We start from the raw sequence: 13,386 nt of genomic DNA on the forward strand, positions 1-13,386 counted from the left end.
ATAGTTTGACCTTTAAGTCGTTTTTCAAAAAAAAAAATTTTTTTATAAATTCAAATTTTTCTTAGGCAGACTATTTTATTCCAATTTCTTGCACAAACTACACCTAAAAGTGTAGAAAAAAATTGACAGCCCGATCCGAGTAGAGGAAGACACATATTTTGACTTTTAAGTCGTTTTTCAAAAAAAAAAATTTTCAAAAAAATTCAATTTTTCTTAGGCAGACTATTTTATTGCAATTTCTTGCACAAAATACACCTAAAAGTGTAGAAAAAAATTGACAGCCCGATCCGAGTAGAGGAAGACACCTATTACCAACATTAAAGCGTTTATCGTCAAAAAAAAATTTTCAAAAAAATTCAATTTTTCTTAGGCAGACTATTTTATTGCAATTTCTTGCACAAAATACACCTAAAAGTGTAGAAAAAAATTGACAGCCTGATCCGAGTAGAGGAAGACACATAGTTTGACCTTTAAGTCGTTTTTCAAAAAAAAAAATTTTTTTATAAATTCAAATTTTTCTTAGGCAGACTATTTTATTCCAATTTCTTGCACAAACTACACCTAAAAGTGTAGAAAAAAATTGACAGCCCGATCCGAGTAGAGGAAGACACATATTTTGACTTTTAAGTCGTTTTTCAAAAAAAAAAAATTTCAAAAAAATTCAATTTTTCTTAGGCAGACTATTTTATTGCAATTTCTTGCACAAAATACACCTAAAAGTGTAGAAAAAAATTGACAGCCTGATCCGAGTAGAGGAAGACACATATTTTGACCTTTAAGTCGTTTTTCAAAAAAAAAAATTTTCAAAAAAATTCAATTTTTCTTAGGCGGACTATTTTATTGCAATTTCTTGCACAAAATACACCTAAAAGTGTAGAAAAAAATTGACAGCCCGATCCGAGTAGAGGAAGACACATATTTTGACTTTTAAGTCGTTTTTCAAAAAAAAAAATTTTCAAAAAAATTCAATTTTTCTTAGGCAGACTATTTTATTGCAATTTCTTGCACAAAATACACCTAAAAGTGTAGAAAAAAATTGACAGCCCGATCCGAGTAGAGGAAGACACCTATTACCAACATTAAAGCGTTTATCGTCAAAAAAAAATTTTCAAAAAAATTCAATTTTTCTTAGGCAGACTATTTTATTGCAATTTCTTGCACAAAATACACCTAAAAGTGTAGAAAAAAATTGACAGCCTGATCCGAGTAGAGGAAGACACATAGTTTGACCTTTAAGTCGTTTTTCAAAAAAAAAAATTTTTTTATAAATTCAAATTTTTCTTAAGCAGACTATTTTATTGCAATTTCTTGCACAAAATACACCTAAAAGTGTAGAAAAAAATTGACAGCCCGATCCGAGTAAAGGAAGACACATATTTTGACCTTTAAGTCGTTTTTCAAAAAAAAAAATTTTCAAAAAAATTCAATTTTTCTTAGGCAGACTATTTTATTGCAATTTCTTGCACAAAATACACCTAAAAGTGTAGAAAAAAATTGACAGCCTGATCCGAGTAGAGGAAGACACATAGTTTGACCTTTAAGTCGTTTTTCAAAAAAAAAAATTTTTTTATAAATTCAAATTTTTCTTAGGCAGACTATTTTATTCCAATTTCTTGCACAAACTACACCTAAAAGTGTAGAAAAAAATTGACAGCCCGATCCGAGTAGAGGAAGACACATATTTTGACTTTTAAGTCGTTTTTCAAAAAAAAAAATTTTCAAAAAAATTCAATTTTTCTTAGGCAGACTATTTTATTGCAATTTCTTGCACAAAATACACCTAAAAGTGTAGAAAAAAATTGACAGCCCGATCCGAGTAGAGGAAGACACATATTTTGACTTTTAAGTCGTTTTTCAAAAAAAAAAATTTTCAAAAAAATTCAATTTTTCTTAGGCAGACTATTTTATTGCAATTTCTTGCATAAAATACACCTAAAAGTGTAGAAAAAAATTGACAGCCCGATCCGAGTAGAGGAGGACACATATTTTGACCTTTAAGTCGTTTATCGTCAAAAAAAAATTTTCAAAAAAATTCAATTTTTCTTAGGCAGACTATTTTATTGCAATTTCTTGCACAAAATACACCTAAAAGTGTAGAAAAAAATTGAAAGTTTGATCAGAGTAGAGGAAGACACATATTTTGACCTTTAAGTCGTTTTTCAAAAAAAAAAATGTTCAAAAAAATTCAATTTTTCTTAGGCAGACTATTTTATTGCAATTTCTTGCACAAAATACACCTAAAAGTGTAGAAAAAAATTGACAGTTTGATCCGAGTAGAGAAAGACACATATTTTGACCTTTAAGTCGTTTTTCAAAAAAAAAAATTTTCAAAAAAATTCAATTTTTCTTAGGCAGTCTATTTTATTGCAATTTTTTGCACAAAATACACCTAAAAGTGTAGAAAAAAATTGACAGCCCGATCCGAGTAGAGGAAGACACATATTTTGACTTTTAAGTCGTTTTTCAAAAAAAAAAATTTTCAAAAAAATTCAATTTTTCTTAGGCAGACTATTTTATTGCAATTTCTTGCACAAAATACACCTAAAAGTGTAGAAAAAAATTGACAGCCCGATCCGAGTAGAGGAAGACACATATTTTGACTTTTAAGTCGTTTTTCAAAAAAAAAAATTTTCAAAAAAATTCAATTTTTCTTAGGCAGACTATTTTATTGCAATTTCTTGCACAAAATACACCTAAAAGTGTAGAAAAAAATTGACAGCCCGATCCGAGTAGAGGAAGACACCTATTACCAACATTAAAGCGTTTATCGTCAAAAAAAAATTTTCAAAAAAATTCAATTTTTCTTAGGCAGACTATTTTATTGCAATTTCTTGCACAAAATACACCTAAAAGTGTAGAAAAAAATTGACAGCCTGATCCGAGTAGAGGAAGACACATAGTTTGACCTTTAAGTCGTTTTTCAAAAAAAAAAATTTTTTTATAAATTCAAATTTTTCTTAAGCAGACTATTTTATTGCAATTTCTTGCACAAAATACACCTAAAAGTGTAGAAAAAAATTGACAGCCCGATCCGAGTAAAGGAAGACACATATTTTGACCTTTAAGTCGTTTTTCAAAAAAAAAAATTTTCAAAAAAATTCAATTTTTCTTAGGCAGACTATTTTATTGCAATTTCTTGCACAAAATACACCTAAAAGTGTAGAAAAAAATTGACAGCCTGATCCGAGTAGAGGAAGACACATAGTTTGACCTTTAAGTCGTTTTTCAAAAAAAAAAATTTTTTTATAAATTCAAATTTTTCTTAGGCAGACTATTTTATTCCAATTTCTTGCACAAACTACACCTAAAAGTGTAGAAAAAAATTGACAGCCCGATCCGAGTAGAGGAAGACACATATTTTGACTTTTAAGTCGTTTTTCAAAAAAAAAAATTTTCAAAAAAATTCAATTTTTCTTAGGCAGACTATTTTATTGCAATTTCTTGCACAAAATACACCTAAAAGTGTAGAAAAAAATTGACAGCCCGATCCGAGTAGAGGAAGACACCTATTACCAACATTAAAGCGTTTATCGTCAAAAAAAAATTTTCAAAAAAATTCAATTTTTCTTAGGCAGACTATTTTATTGCAATTTCTTGCACAAAATACACCTAAAAGTGTAGAAAAAAATTGACAGCCTGATCCGAGTAGAGGAAGACACATAGTTTGACCTTTAAGTCGTTTTTCAAAAAAAAAAATTTTTTTATAAATTCAAATTTTTCTTAAGCAGACTATTTTATTGCAATTTCTTGCACAAAATACACCTAAAAGTGTAGAAAAAAATTGACAGCCCGATCCGAGTAAAGGAAGACACATATTTTGACCTTTAAGTCGTTTTTCAAAAAAAAAAATTTTCAAAAAAATTCAATTTTTCTTAGGCAGACTATTTTATTGCAATTTCTTGCACAAAATACACCTAAAAGTGTAGAAAAAAATTGACAGCCTGATCCGAGTAGAGGAAGACACATAGTTTGACCTTTAAGTCGTTTTTCAAAAAAAAAAATTTTTTTATAAATTCAAATTTTTCTTAGGCAGACTATTTTATTCCAATTTCTTGCACAAACTACACCTAAAAGTGTAGAAAAAAATTGACAGCCCGATCCGAGTAGAGGAAGACACATATTTTGACTTTTAAGTCGTTTTTCAAAAAAAAAAAATTTCAAAAAAATTCAATTTTTCTTAGGCAGACTATTTTATTGCAATTTCTTGCACAAAATACACCTAAAAGTGTAGAAAAAAATTGACAGCCTGATCCGAGTAGAGGAAGACACATATTTTGACCTTTAAGTCGTTTTTCAAAAAAAAAAATTTTCAAAAAAATTCAATTTTTCTTAGGCGGACTATTTTATTGCAATTTCTTGCACAAAATACACCTAAAAGTGTAGAAAAAAATTGACAGCCTGATCCGAGTAGAGGAAGACACATAGTTTGACCTTTAAGTCGTTTTTCAAAAAAAAAAATTTTTTTATAAATTCAAATTTTTCTTAAGCAGACTATTTTATTGCAATTTCTTGCACAAAATACACCTAAAAGTGTAGAAAAAAATTGACAGCCCGATCCGAGTAGAGGAAGACACATATTTTGACCTTTAAGTCGTTTTTCAAAAAAAAAAATTTTCAAAAAAATTCAATTTTTCTTAGGCGGACTATTTTATTGCAATTTCTTGCACAAAATACACGTTCTCAGAATTTTTTAATCTCTCTCTGGTCAACTGCGTCAGAAATTCTTATAGTATATGTTTAGATCTCGTGTTTTCAAATATATCTTGTGATATAATTCAGTCAACCTTTCCATTATTATATTATACATATGAATACCCCGATCAAATAACTCGACCGACGCTCGGACGAACGCTCTATTACCAGTCACGTAGCAGTGACAGCATGTGGGCGGCTCACTGCTACCCGACTACCATTAGAGCGTGCGTCCGAGCGTCTGTCGAGTTATTTGATCCGGGTATTCATTTATGGTAATTCAACAACTGCATCCACTGTACACTTAAAACATTTATTATTAATTAATTATATCTTAATTTTTTCTTATTATTGCATAAATAATCACTCTATATGTCAATTAACCATTTCTAATAGTTATTTACAACATATTTTGTCGATGAACGACAATATTTTACAAGAAACCGAAACGTAACCGAATCGTAACCCAATTCGGTTACAACTCGGTTTACCCAATTCGGCAGGGTAAGTATAATGAATTCGATTTCGCAAACTTAACCTAAAAATGGAAATTAAATATTTGATTATTTGAATAAAATTTTGATATAAAATATAAGAAAGTATTAAAATTAAATTTCTTTTTAGACCAAATTCATTTCAAATCAGGCAGGCTGAATCGTTATATTTTTCTAAAATTTAGAGGAAAAAAATTAAAGTGTTATAATTTTTAAAGTAATTTAGATGTCTTATTTTTTCTTTTTGCATTTGAAAGAGCTTTCATTTTTTTTCTTCAAAATACGTTGTAAAAATTAAAAAATGTTTAAAAAAAACAAAATGTCGGCCATTTTAATGAATAAAAATTAAAATTACACAAAAAAACCCACTCTTTTTTTGTGGTTTGTCTTCACCTTGAAGAATGTTTTTTATAAAAATTTAATTGGTGCCCGATTTTTCTACCAGAATCGGGCACCAATTAAATGCTATATGCTATTTGTAAAAGATGGAGCCAAAATTTACTTTTTAAACAAATTTCGAAATTTTACATAAAATCTTAAAATTCATTTAAAATTCGTAATTTTATTTGATTGTTAATTATTTAAAGAATAAAAATGATATTATAGTTTTGGGACCCAGCCAATTTTTATTGCTACACGTAGAGAAATGTTCTATTTGAACCAAATATAATACTTTTGAGTTAAATAAACGTATATTTGTCTCACCGCCTACAAGCCTATTTATTTGGCGTAAATAAAAATTTATTTGAAACAAATAAATATTTATTAGGCTGTGAGACAAATATATCATTTCTCTAGGTGTAGTAGGCTGAAATCTCGGAAACAGAGACATATTTTTAGTTAGAGTTTCTCAATTTTTGAGAATAAGGTTTCAATTTTTTTCAGTTGTCAATATTTTAAATAAAAGGGCCAAAAACGTTGTTTTTACGGGAGTTATCTTTTCGAAAAATATCAAACTAAAATTTTCATATAGTTATTAGTTTCGCTAAAAAAGTTTAACAATCAAAAATCGTGGTTTTTTAAAAAAAAAATTGACCCTTACGGGCTTAATACATCTTTAATTGACAAAATGATATTTTCCAGTAAATAATTATGTAATTCAAATATTCAATTTATTTAATACCATAATTCTGTTCATCTATACGTCTTATCCTTTTCCAACAGAAATTCTATGATATTTAAACCATAATTGAGATTATTTAAATACGCTACATTCATTCAATTTATTTTAATTTCTAGTCTATGTGATGTTACTACATATAAAAAGAATACGCTTTCCAATTTTGCAACATATATATTGGTTGTTTTGTATATTAGTACGTTTTCAAAATAAGAGAATCGAAATTCTTTGCGAATATACTGAATTATTCATTTATCTCTGACAAGTTATCTTCCAAAAAGTATTCAAGGAAAAAGGCGAACGACTTGCAAGAGAGAAATTTTTTCTATAAAGAACAATTTGTTCTAAAATTTTTAAAATATCGGGTTTTTTTTAATTATATTAATTGTGTCAATAAAAATTTAATTTCTAGCTAATAATGATTGAAAAACTTTTATATAACTCATTTTCATTTAAGAGTGTTGAACAGTATCTAAAATTTTTTGGCAAGGAATATATCGAATTACCTCCCTATAAAAACTGCATTGAAGTGTAAATGATGCGCATTGATTTTAAAATACTTTTATCTTGAAACACAGACACTTTTTACAAAATCGGTCAACATACCAAGGATCATTATTTTATAAATTTTTTAAATTCGAAAGATTGCGCGAATCCATACAAAAACGTGATTGCAAAACGAAATTAGTAGGAAAAAAATATAATAATATGTAGCTACGATTTGTGCTCCCTGCATACTTCTGCCATCTGACGGAGGCAGGAAGTAACGATATAAACGCAAGTAATATTACTATATTATTTCAATATTCAGGTATAGAAGGACAACTAATACAATAGGGTGTCATAAATGGTTTATTATGACTAGACTTCCAGTCGACTCTATATTGTTGTTATGTCTCCTTATTTTTCTTTTGAATATTTAATATTTGAATTGAATATTTTATCACAAATTAACTTTTTAAACAGAATAAAAATTCGATTAATTTCTGACCCAAATTTGCGAAACAATGTATTTGTTTATATAAATTTTATATGGATTGAAGTGAGGATTTTTATCGCAAAACAATTTTTTAATGGACAGGAAATTTAAGTGCAAAAATCCAAAGTAAATTTACAAAAAGAACAATTTTTTTGCCCAGAAATAACTGTAAAGTGTGAATGTTTATAATATTTTTTTTATAAAAATGATAAAAATCAATTCCTGCATGCTTCTGCCATCTGACGGCGACAGGACGTAATAAACCGGTCATTATTATTACTTTTTCTTTTGCAATCGCGTTTTTGTATGGATTCGCAGAATCTTTCTGATTTAAGAAATTTATAAGATAAACATCCTTGGTATTTTTGACGATTTTGTAAAAAAAAATTTCAAATACCGTTCATTACTGTTAATAAAATTTATATTGAGCGAAATTTCCAAAAAAAATTTAATTTAATTTTGTAATAAGTTTTGGAGTGGGAATGATGATCCTTTTGTTTAAAAATAATTTATTTTTTAAAAAAATTAAAATTTTTTTCGTTTTTTTTTATTTTTTGAAATGAAAAGTGGTTTTGACACTAGGATCTTTTAGTAAACTTATAAAAAAGCTAATCAAAATAATTTTATTCTGAAAAATAAAAAAATCGGAAAAAACGTTAAATGTTTTTTTTAAACAAATTATATAAACAAAAGTATTATCATGCAATAGGGTCAACTGGGGTAAATCCGAACGCTTTTAGTAAGTTTCAACAATAACATAAGTTTTTTCTTTAAAAAAAAAAATACTTCCGGTATTCTGGTGCATGAAGTTGTTACTTTACTTCCATAGAACAATTTTATGGGGTAGAAAAAATTTTTGATAAATTACAATCGCAGGAAACTTAGCGTTCGTATTTACCTCGATACTTTGCAACTTTCCTAAAATATGGGGGTAAATACGAACGCCACTGTATTTCAGAAAAATCTTAGGGAAAATAAATTTAAAGTATTGCAATTGTTAAACTTATATAAAAACTCAAAAAAAATACGATAATAAACCTATTACGTAATAATGCATCATATATAAATACAAAAATCAAACAGGTTAAAAATAAAAATGCATTACACAATTAAAACCTTCAATAACTTTATCAAATCATAACGGATTTTTGCAAAACTTGGTACAGAAAGTATTTTGGAGTGATTGAATGTAAATACAAAAATAAAAGTCAAATTTTTTAAATTCAAAATGGCGTACTTTCCTAAAACTTATTTTTAAAAATGATCAAATTTGCTAATCCTGAAACCCCCCGAGTAACAATTTTCGAGCGAATCCAATGAATTTTTTAATTCTCGTCCGCCATTTTGAATTTTGAAAAACTGACTTCAAATTGGTAATTAGCGACCCCAAAAACCGTAGAATACCAAATTTTATTAAGATCCTGTAAAACTTTTTTCAACAAACCATTTGGCAAAAAAAGTGGAACACTCCTTCGAGAGAACAGAGATTAAGTTTCTGCTTATTAATTACTAACGAGGATACGTATAGAAAGAAAAACTTTTTTCTATGTACTTTTATAATGTTAAAATAATAGTGTAATCAAATAAAAACAATTTTGTGTGGCTTTGATGTAAAAAAAAAATTATTAAAAATACCGTTCGGATTTACCCCAGTTTTCCAATTTTTTTGGGTAAATACGAACGGTCTGATATTATTAATAAAATTTTACAGAAGGCAAAAATCAAAAATAGTTTCTGTTCTAGTATTCATAACAAACAATTATAAATAATAAAATGAATTTTTAGCTTCTTTTTCTTCAAATACGAGACAAAATACTGAAAGAGTGTCATCTTTGATTTTCAATCTTTTTTGCAATACTTGTTATCTTTGTTTATGCTGTTGCTAATTAACAAACAAAAAATGGGATAATACTTAGAATCTCTTCAAGAGGATCTGAGGTAAAAATTCTCATATCGAACTTATTTTTAAAAATTTTAATTAAGCTGAAATAATTAGCGTTCGGATTTACCCCCCGTTCGGATTTACCCCGACTGACCCTACAATTTAATTTGTTTAAAAAAAATACGAGTCGCGCGCTATATACAACAGATGACAGCACATAACTTTGCCTTTTTGAATATTTTATTATTTATAAATAAAGATATAAGGCCAGATAAAAAGAAAACACATAAACTACATTTAATTAATATTTTATTATTTTTTTGAAAATACAGTGGAAAATTTTATGTTTCATAATTAAAAAATTTTTATTTACGTACACTATATAATTTAATAATTTTATTCTCTTTTATAATCACTCTCAAAATTTTAAATGGTGGGGATAAAATTTTGTACATTTCCCATCAATATATTATTATTTAAATATTTATTGTATTTAAAAATAGAAAATTATCCTTTTTTGCAAAATTTTTACATTTTTATATCTATAAAATATATATTTTAATATTTAAATTAATATTAAATAGGAAAGATAAAAGACAGATCCCTTGTCTACTCTCTCTCTCTCTCTCTGTCTCGCTGATATTTTGTCTTCATGTGATTGGTGGAAAAATCAAAATCATCCTAGCGCGTCTACTTTTCGTGCGACCACGTGTTTACAAATTCATTGTATCCTTCACCAATTTCCCAGTGATGGGAGATCACTACACTCACACAGCAAATATTGTTTTCTAAATATTTTTGAAATATTGTTGCAAACAGGAAAATGTCCGCCATTGAGGAAATATTGATACAAAATACTTGTGGAAATATTTCATTAGAATATTTTGGAAATTTTCAACTTTAATACCGATTGGTTTTTATATTTTTTAAAAATTCTAACTTTCTATGAAATATTTCTTAAATATTGCTGGAGTTTTCATGTGTAATATTTCAGAAAATTGCATGGCAATATTTCCTCATAGGCGGACATTTTCCTGTATGCGACAATATTTCAAGAACTTTTCATTGAAATATTTTGGAAATATTATGTGCTGCGTGGGCAGTAGCGTCAGTCTGTGTCGGTCAGACATATCCCTATACAAATTCGAAAAGTACTTTCGCACGTCGTGTTTGGCCCTATAAGACCACGTGTTCGTGAAATCTTTTAATTTTTAAATTTTTAGATAAATGAATTTTTATCTTTCGGGAGTGCTCGTACTTTGTAAATCCGCGATCGAGTACTTAATATATTAATTTTTTTTTTTAAATTTACTTCTCTGTGAATAAATTTTTATTTAGTTAATTTTAATTGAAAATAATTTTATTAGTACCGGGAGTGTTTGTAATATTTAAAACCGCGATCGTATAAGTAAAAATTAAATGAGTTTTGACTACAGTGAACACGTGGTTCGGGAGTGTTCGTAAATTTTTAAATCGCGAGTGAGTGTTTTTAGTGCCACTCCGGGATGGAGATCGGGTATGGGCGAAGGGTGTCCACGGTAAGATTTTTTATTTTATAATTACAGTCAGATCCCGAATATATTAAAATTTTTAAAACATTTTTAAACATATTTCGTTTTGACAAAACAATAGTATAATATAATACAAACAAGATTTTTTAAGGAGGTTCATCCCATTAACATAACCTCAAACTGAAAAGTAGTTTTTAAATGAACTAAAAATATATTTTAAATTTATTACACTCAAATTCGATAAATCCAATTGTACAAATTTTGGAAAAAAAATTTGTTGTTAAATAATAATTAATAAATATTTTGTATTTTTTCTTAAAAGTTAGTGAACAATTGTAATTTTTATGCAATTTTTACAAACAATAGCTCATTTTGCTCTATGAAAAATTTTCTACAATACTGTTTGTTGAATTTTATAAAAAATATTTTTTTTCAAAAGTTAATAAACAAATATAAAATTTTTATTTTTTATATTTTTTAAACAATACCATTATTTAACGAAAACACAAAATCAGAATTGTAAAGAATCTTTTAAAGAGCAAAATGAGATATTGTTTGTAAGAATTGCATAAAAATTACAATTGTTCACTAACTTATATGAAAAAATACAAAATATTTATCAAATTATTATTTAACAACAAATGTTAACTTAAGATAATTTTTTTCCAAACTTGTACAATTAGATCTGTCGAATTAGAGTGTAATAAATTTTAAATATATATTTTTAGTTCTGGTTAAAAAATTACTTTTTAGTTTGAGGTTACGTTAATGGGTTGAACCTCTTTAAATATAATTTAAAGAATTTTAATAAATTATCATTATTTTTATTAAATGAAAAATTATAAATGAAATTGATTAAAAGATTAGTAAATTTTATTTACATTTATTTATTTTTATATTTTATAGTTCTGACTATATATAATAACGTAGAAAAAAACTGCATGAAGAATTTTAAAAATATTTTTTATGCGCTACAATTTAAAATTTTTTTTTCTCCTCCCGAGGAAGCTTTGTATTTGTGACGATTTCCGATTTTATAAAAATGGGTTATACGGGCTTTTTTTATCCTGAATGCATATTTGAAATTTATTTGAAAATACGTTTTTTAACCAAAAAATTTTTTACACTGTAAATTTAATTTTTTTTTTTTTGTACAAAAAAATGATTTCTCACATTAAAATGAATTGATTACCCTATATTAAAGTCTATATTTTACTTAAAATCTATAAATTAAATAATTTTTGAAAAAATTGTTTTACTTATTTTTTGAAATAACTCTTTTCTTCATAAAAATTTCTAATAAATGTTGTCAAAGTTGTTTTCCTTGCATCAAAAGAAATCGATTGAAGTATATAATATAAAGTTTACATTTTACCAATATTTATAACATTGATCGCTATTTTTATTGTTAACAAAAAATTTAAACTTTTGTAAAACTAATATTTATATAATAATAAAATGCTTGGTCTGTCCTTCTGTCCTAACTTGAAGTTGGCCTTTTCTGATTTCACGTGTTTTTTTAAATAGTAATCTTATGACGTGTCAAATTTTGACAATTCTTTTTCTCATTTTTGCCAAAGTTGTATAATTGTGTTTCCAAATTTCGGAATAAGTTTCTTTAAAATTCCAAATTCGAAAATTCAATTCACGAAGCTGAAGTACACAACGTTTACCAACAAAATTTTTTTAAAAGTTGTATATTGATTCAAAAATTGTATACAAATACAAAAAATTTATGATGAGAAAAAAGATGCGCCAGGAAATTTCGTACAAGATAGTAATTTGAAAAAAATTTATTTTTAAGGTACCAGAGGCCAACGAAAATCTATTAAATATTAATTATAAAAACACAGGCCTCGAATCCACTTAATGACACAAAAAGTCGTTTTAGTCGATTTATATTCCAAAAAAAAGTGGATTTGTTTTTTATTTCAACAAAAATATTTTACAGATTTTTAAATAAAAATTTTTTTTTAATAATAATCTTTTTCGAAGGGTTAAAGTTGAAATTTTTAGAAATAATTAAATTTCAAAAGATATTAATTAATATATAAATTAATATAATATAAATTAATTGAAACTTTAAGTGATTTTTAATTAAAATTTTAGATGATTTTACTAAAAATTTATTAGAAAATGCGGACAAAATACAATAATTTGAAAATCATTTTTAATTGAAAAATGGTTTCAGATAGTTGAGTTTTCAAAGAATATTATTAAAATAGTTAAAAATAATTGAATTTCCTTAGAGTTATAATTGAAATTATTAAATTTAAAAAAAAAAATTTTCGATGGAAAATTTTAGATGCTTTTAAATTCAAATTATTGAAAATTCAATTAATTTTGAATTCAAATTTTTGAGAATAATGAAATTTTATTTGATTTTAAATTTGGAAAATAATTGAATTTCAGTTCATTTTGAATTGAAAATTTTGTGAAATAATTGAATTTTAATTGAAATTTTGGATAATAATTTAATTTAAGTTCATTTTTTATTGAAAATTGGAATAATTAATTTTGCATAGAAATTTTAGAAAATAATTGAATTTTATTTCATTTTAAATTGAAAACTTGGTAAATAATTAAATTTTAAATTGAAAATTTTGAATAATTATTGAATTTGTGATGTATTTAATTAAAATTATTAAAAATAATTAATTTAGTGAATAATCATTTTAGTTCAAAGTTTGTTAAATAATTGAATTGAA

The 13,386-nt window shown here is 26.0% G+C and overlaps 1 protein-coding gene across 4 annotated transcripts in view; it reads left to right on the forward strand.

The window, feature by feature from the left end:
- LOC127288297 (uncharacterized) overlaps positions 1–13,386 on the forward strand; it is a 164,288-nt gene that overhangs the window by 19,308 nt on the left and 131,594 nt on the right. Inside the window, exon 1 of one of the 4 annotated variants that reach the window (XM_051315674.1) lies at positions 9,752–10,705. The exons of the other annotated variants lie outside the window; for them this stretch is intronic. Within the exon in view, the coding sequence (XP_051171631.1) occupies positions 10,686–10,705 (20 nt within the window). The 5' untranslated portion in view covers positions 9,752–10,685. Of the gene's footprint in view, positions 1–9,751; positions 10,706–13,386 lie in introns of those variants that run through there. 4 annotated transcript variants of the gene reach the window in all.

Source organism: Leptopilina boulardi, unplaced genomic scaffold (genome assembly GCF_019393585.1).
Source record: "Leptopilina boulardi isolate dan_hultmark-lab unplaced genomic scaffold, ZJU_Lbou_2.1 LbouV2_384, whole genome shotgun sequence".
Taxonomy (NCBI): Eukaryota; Metazoa; Arthropoda; class Insecta; order Hymenoptera; family Figitidae; genus Leptopilina; species Leptopilina boulardi.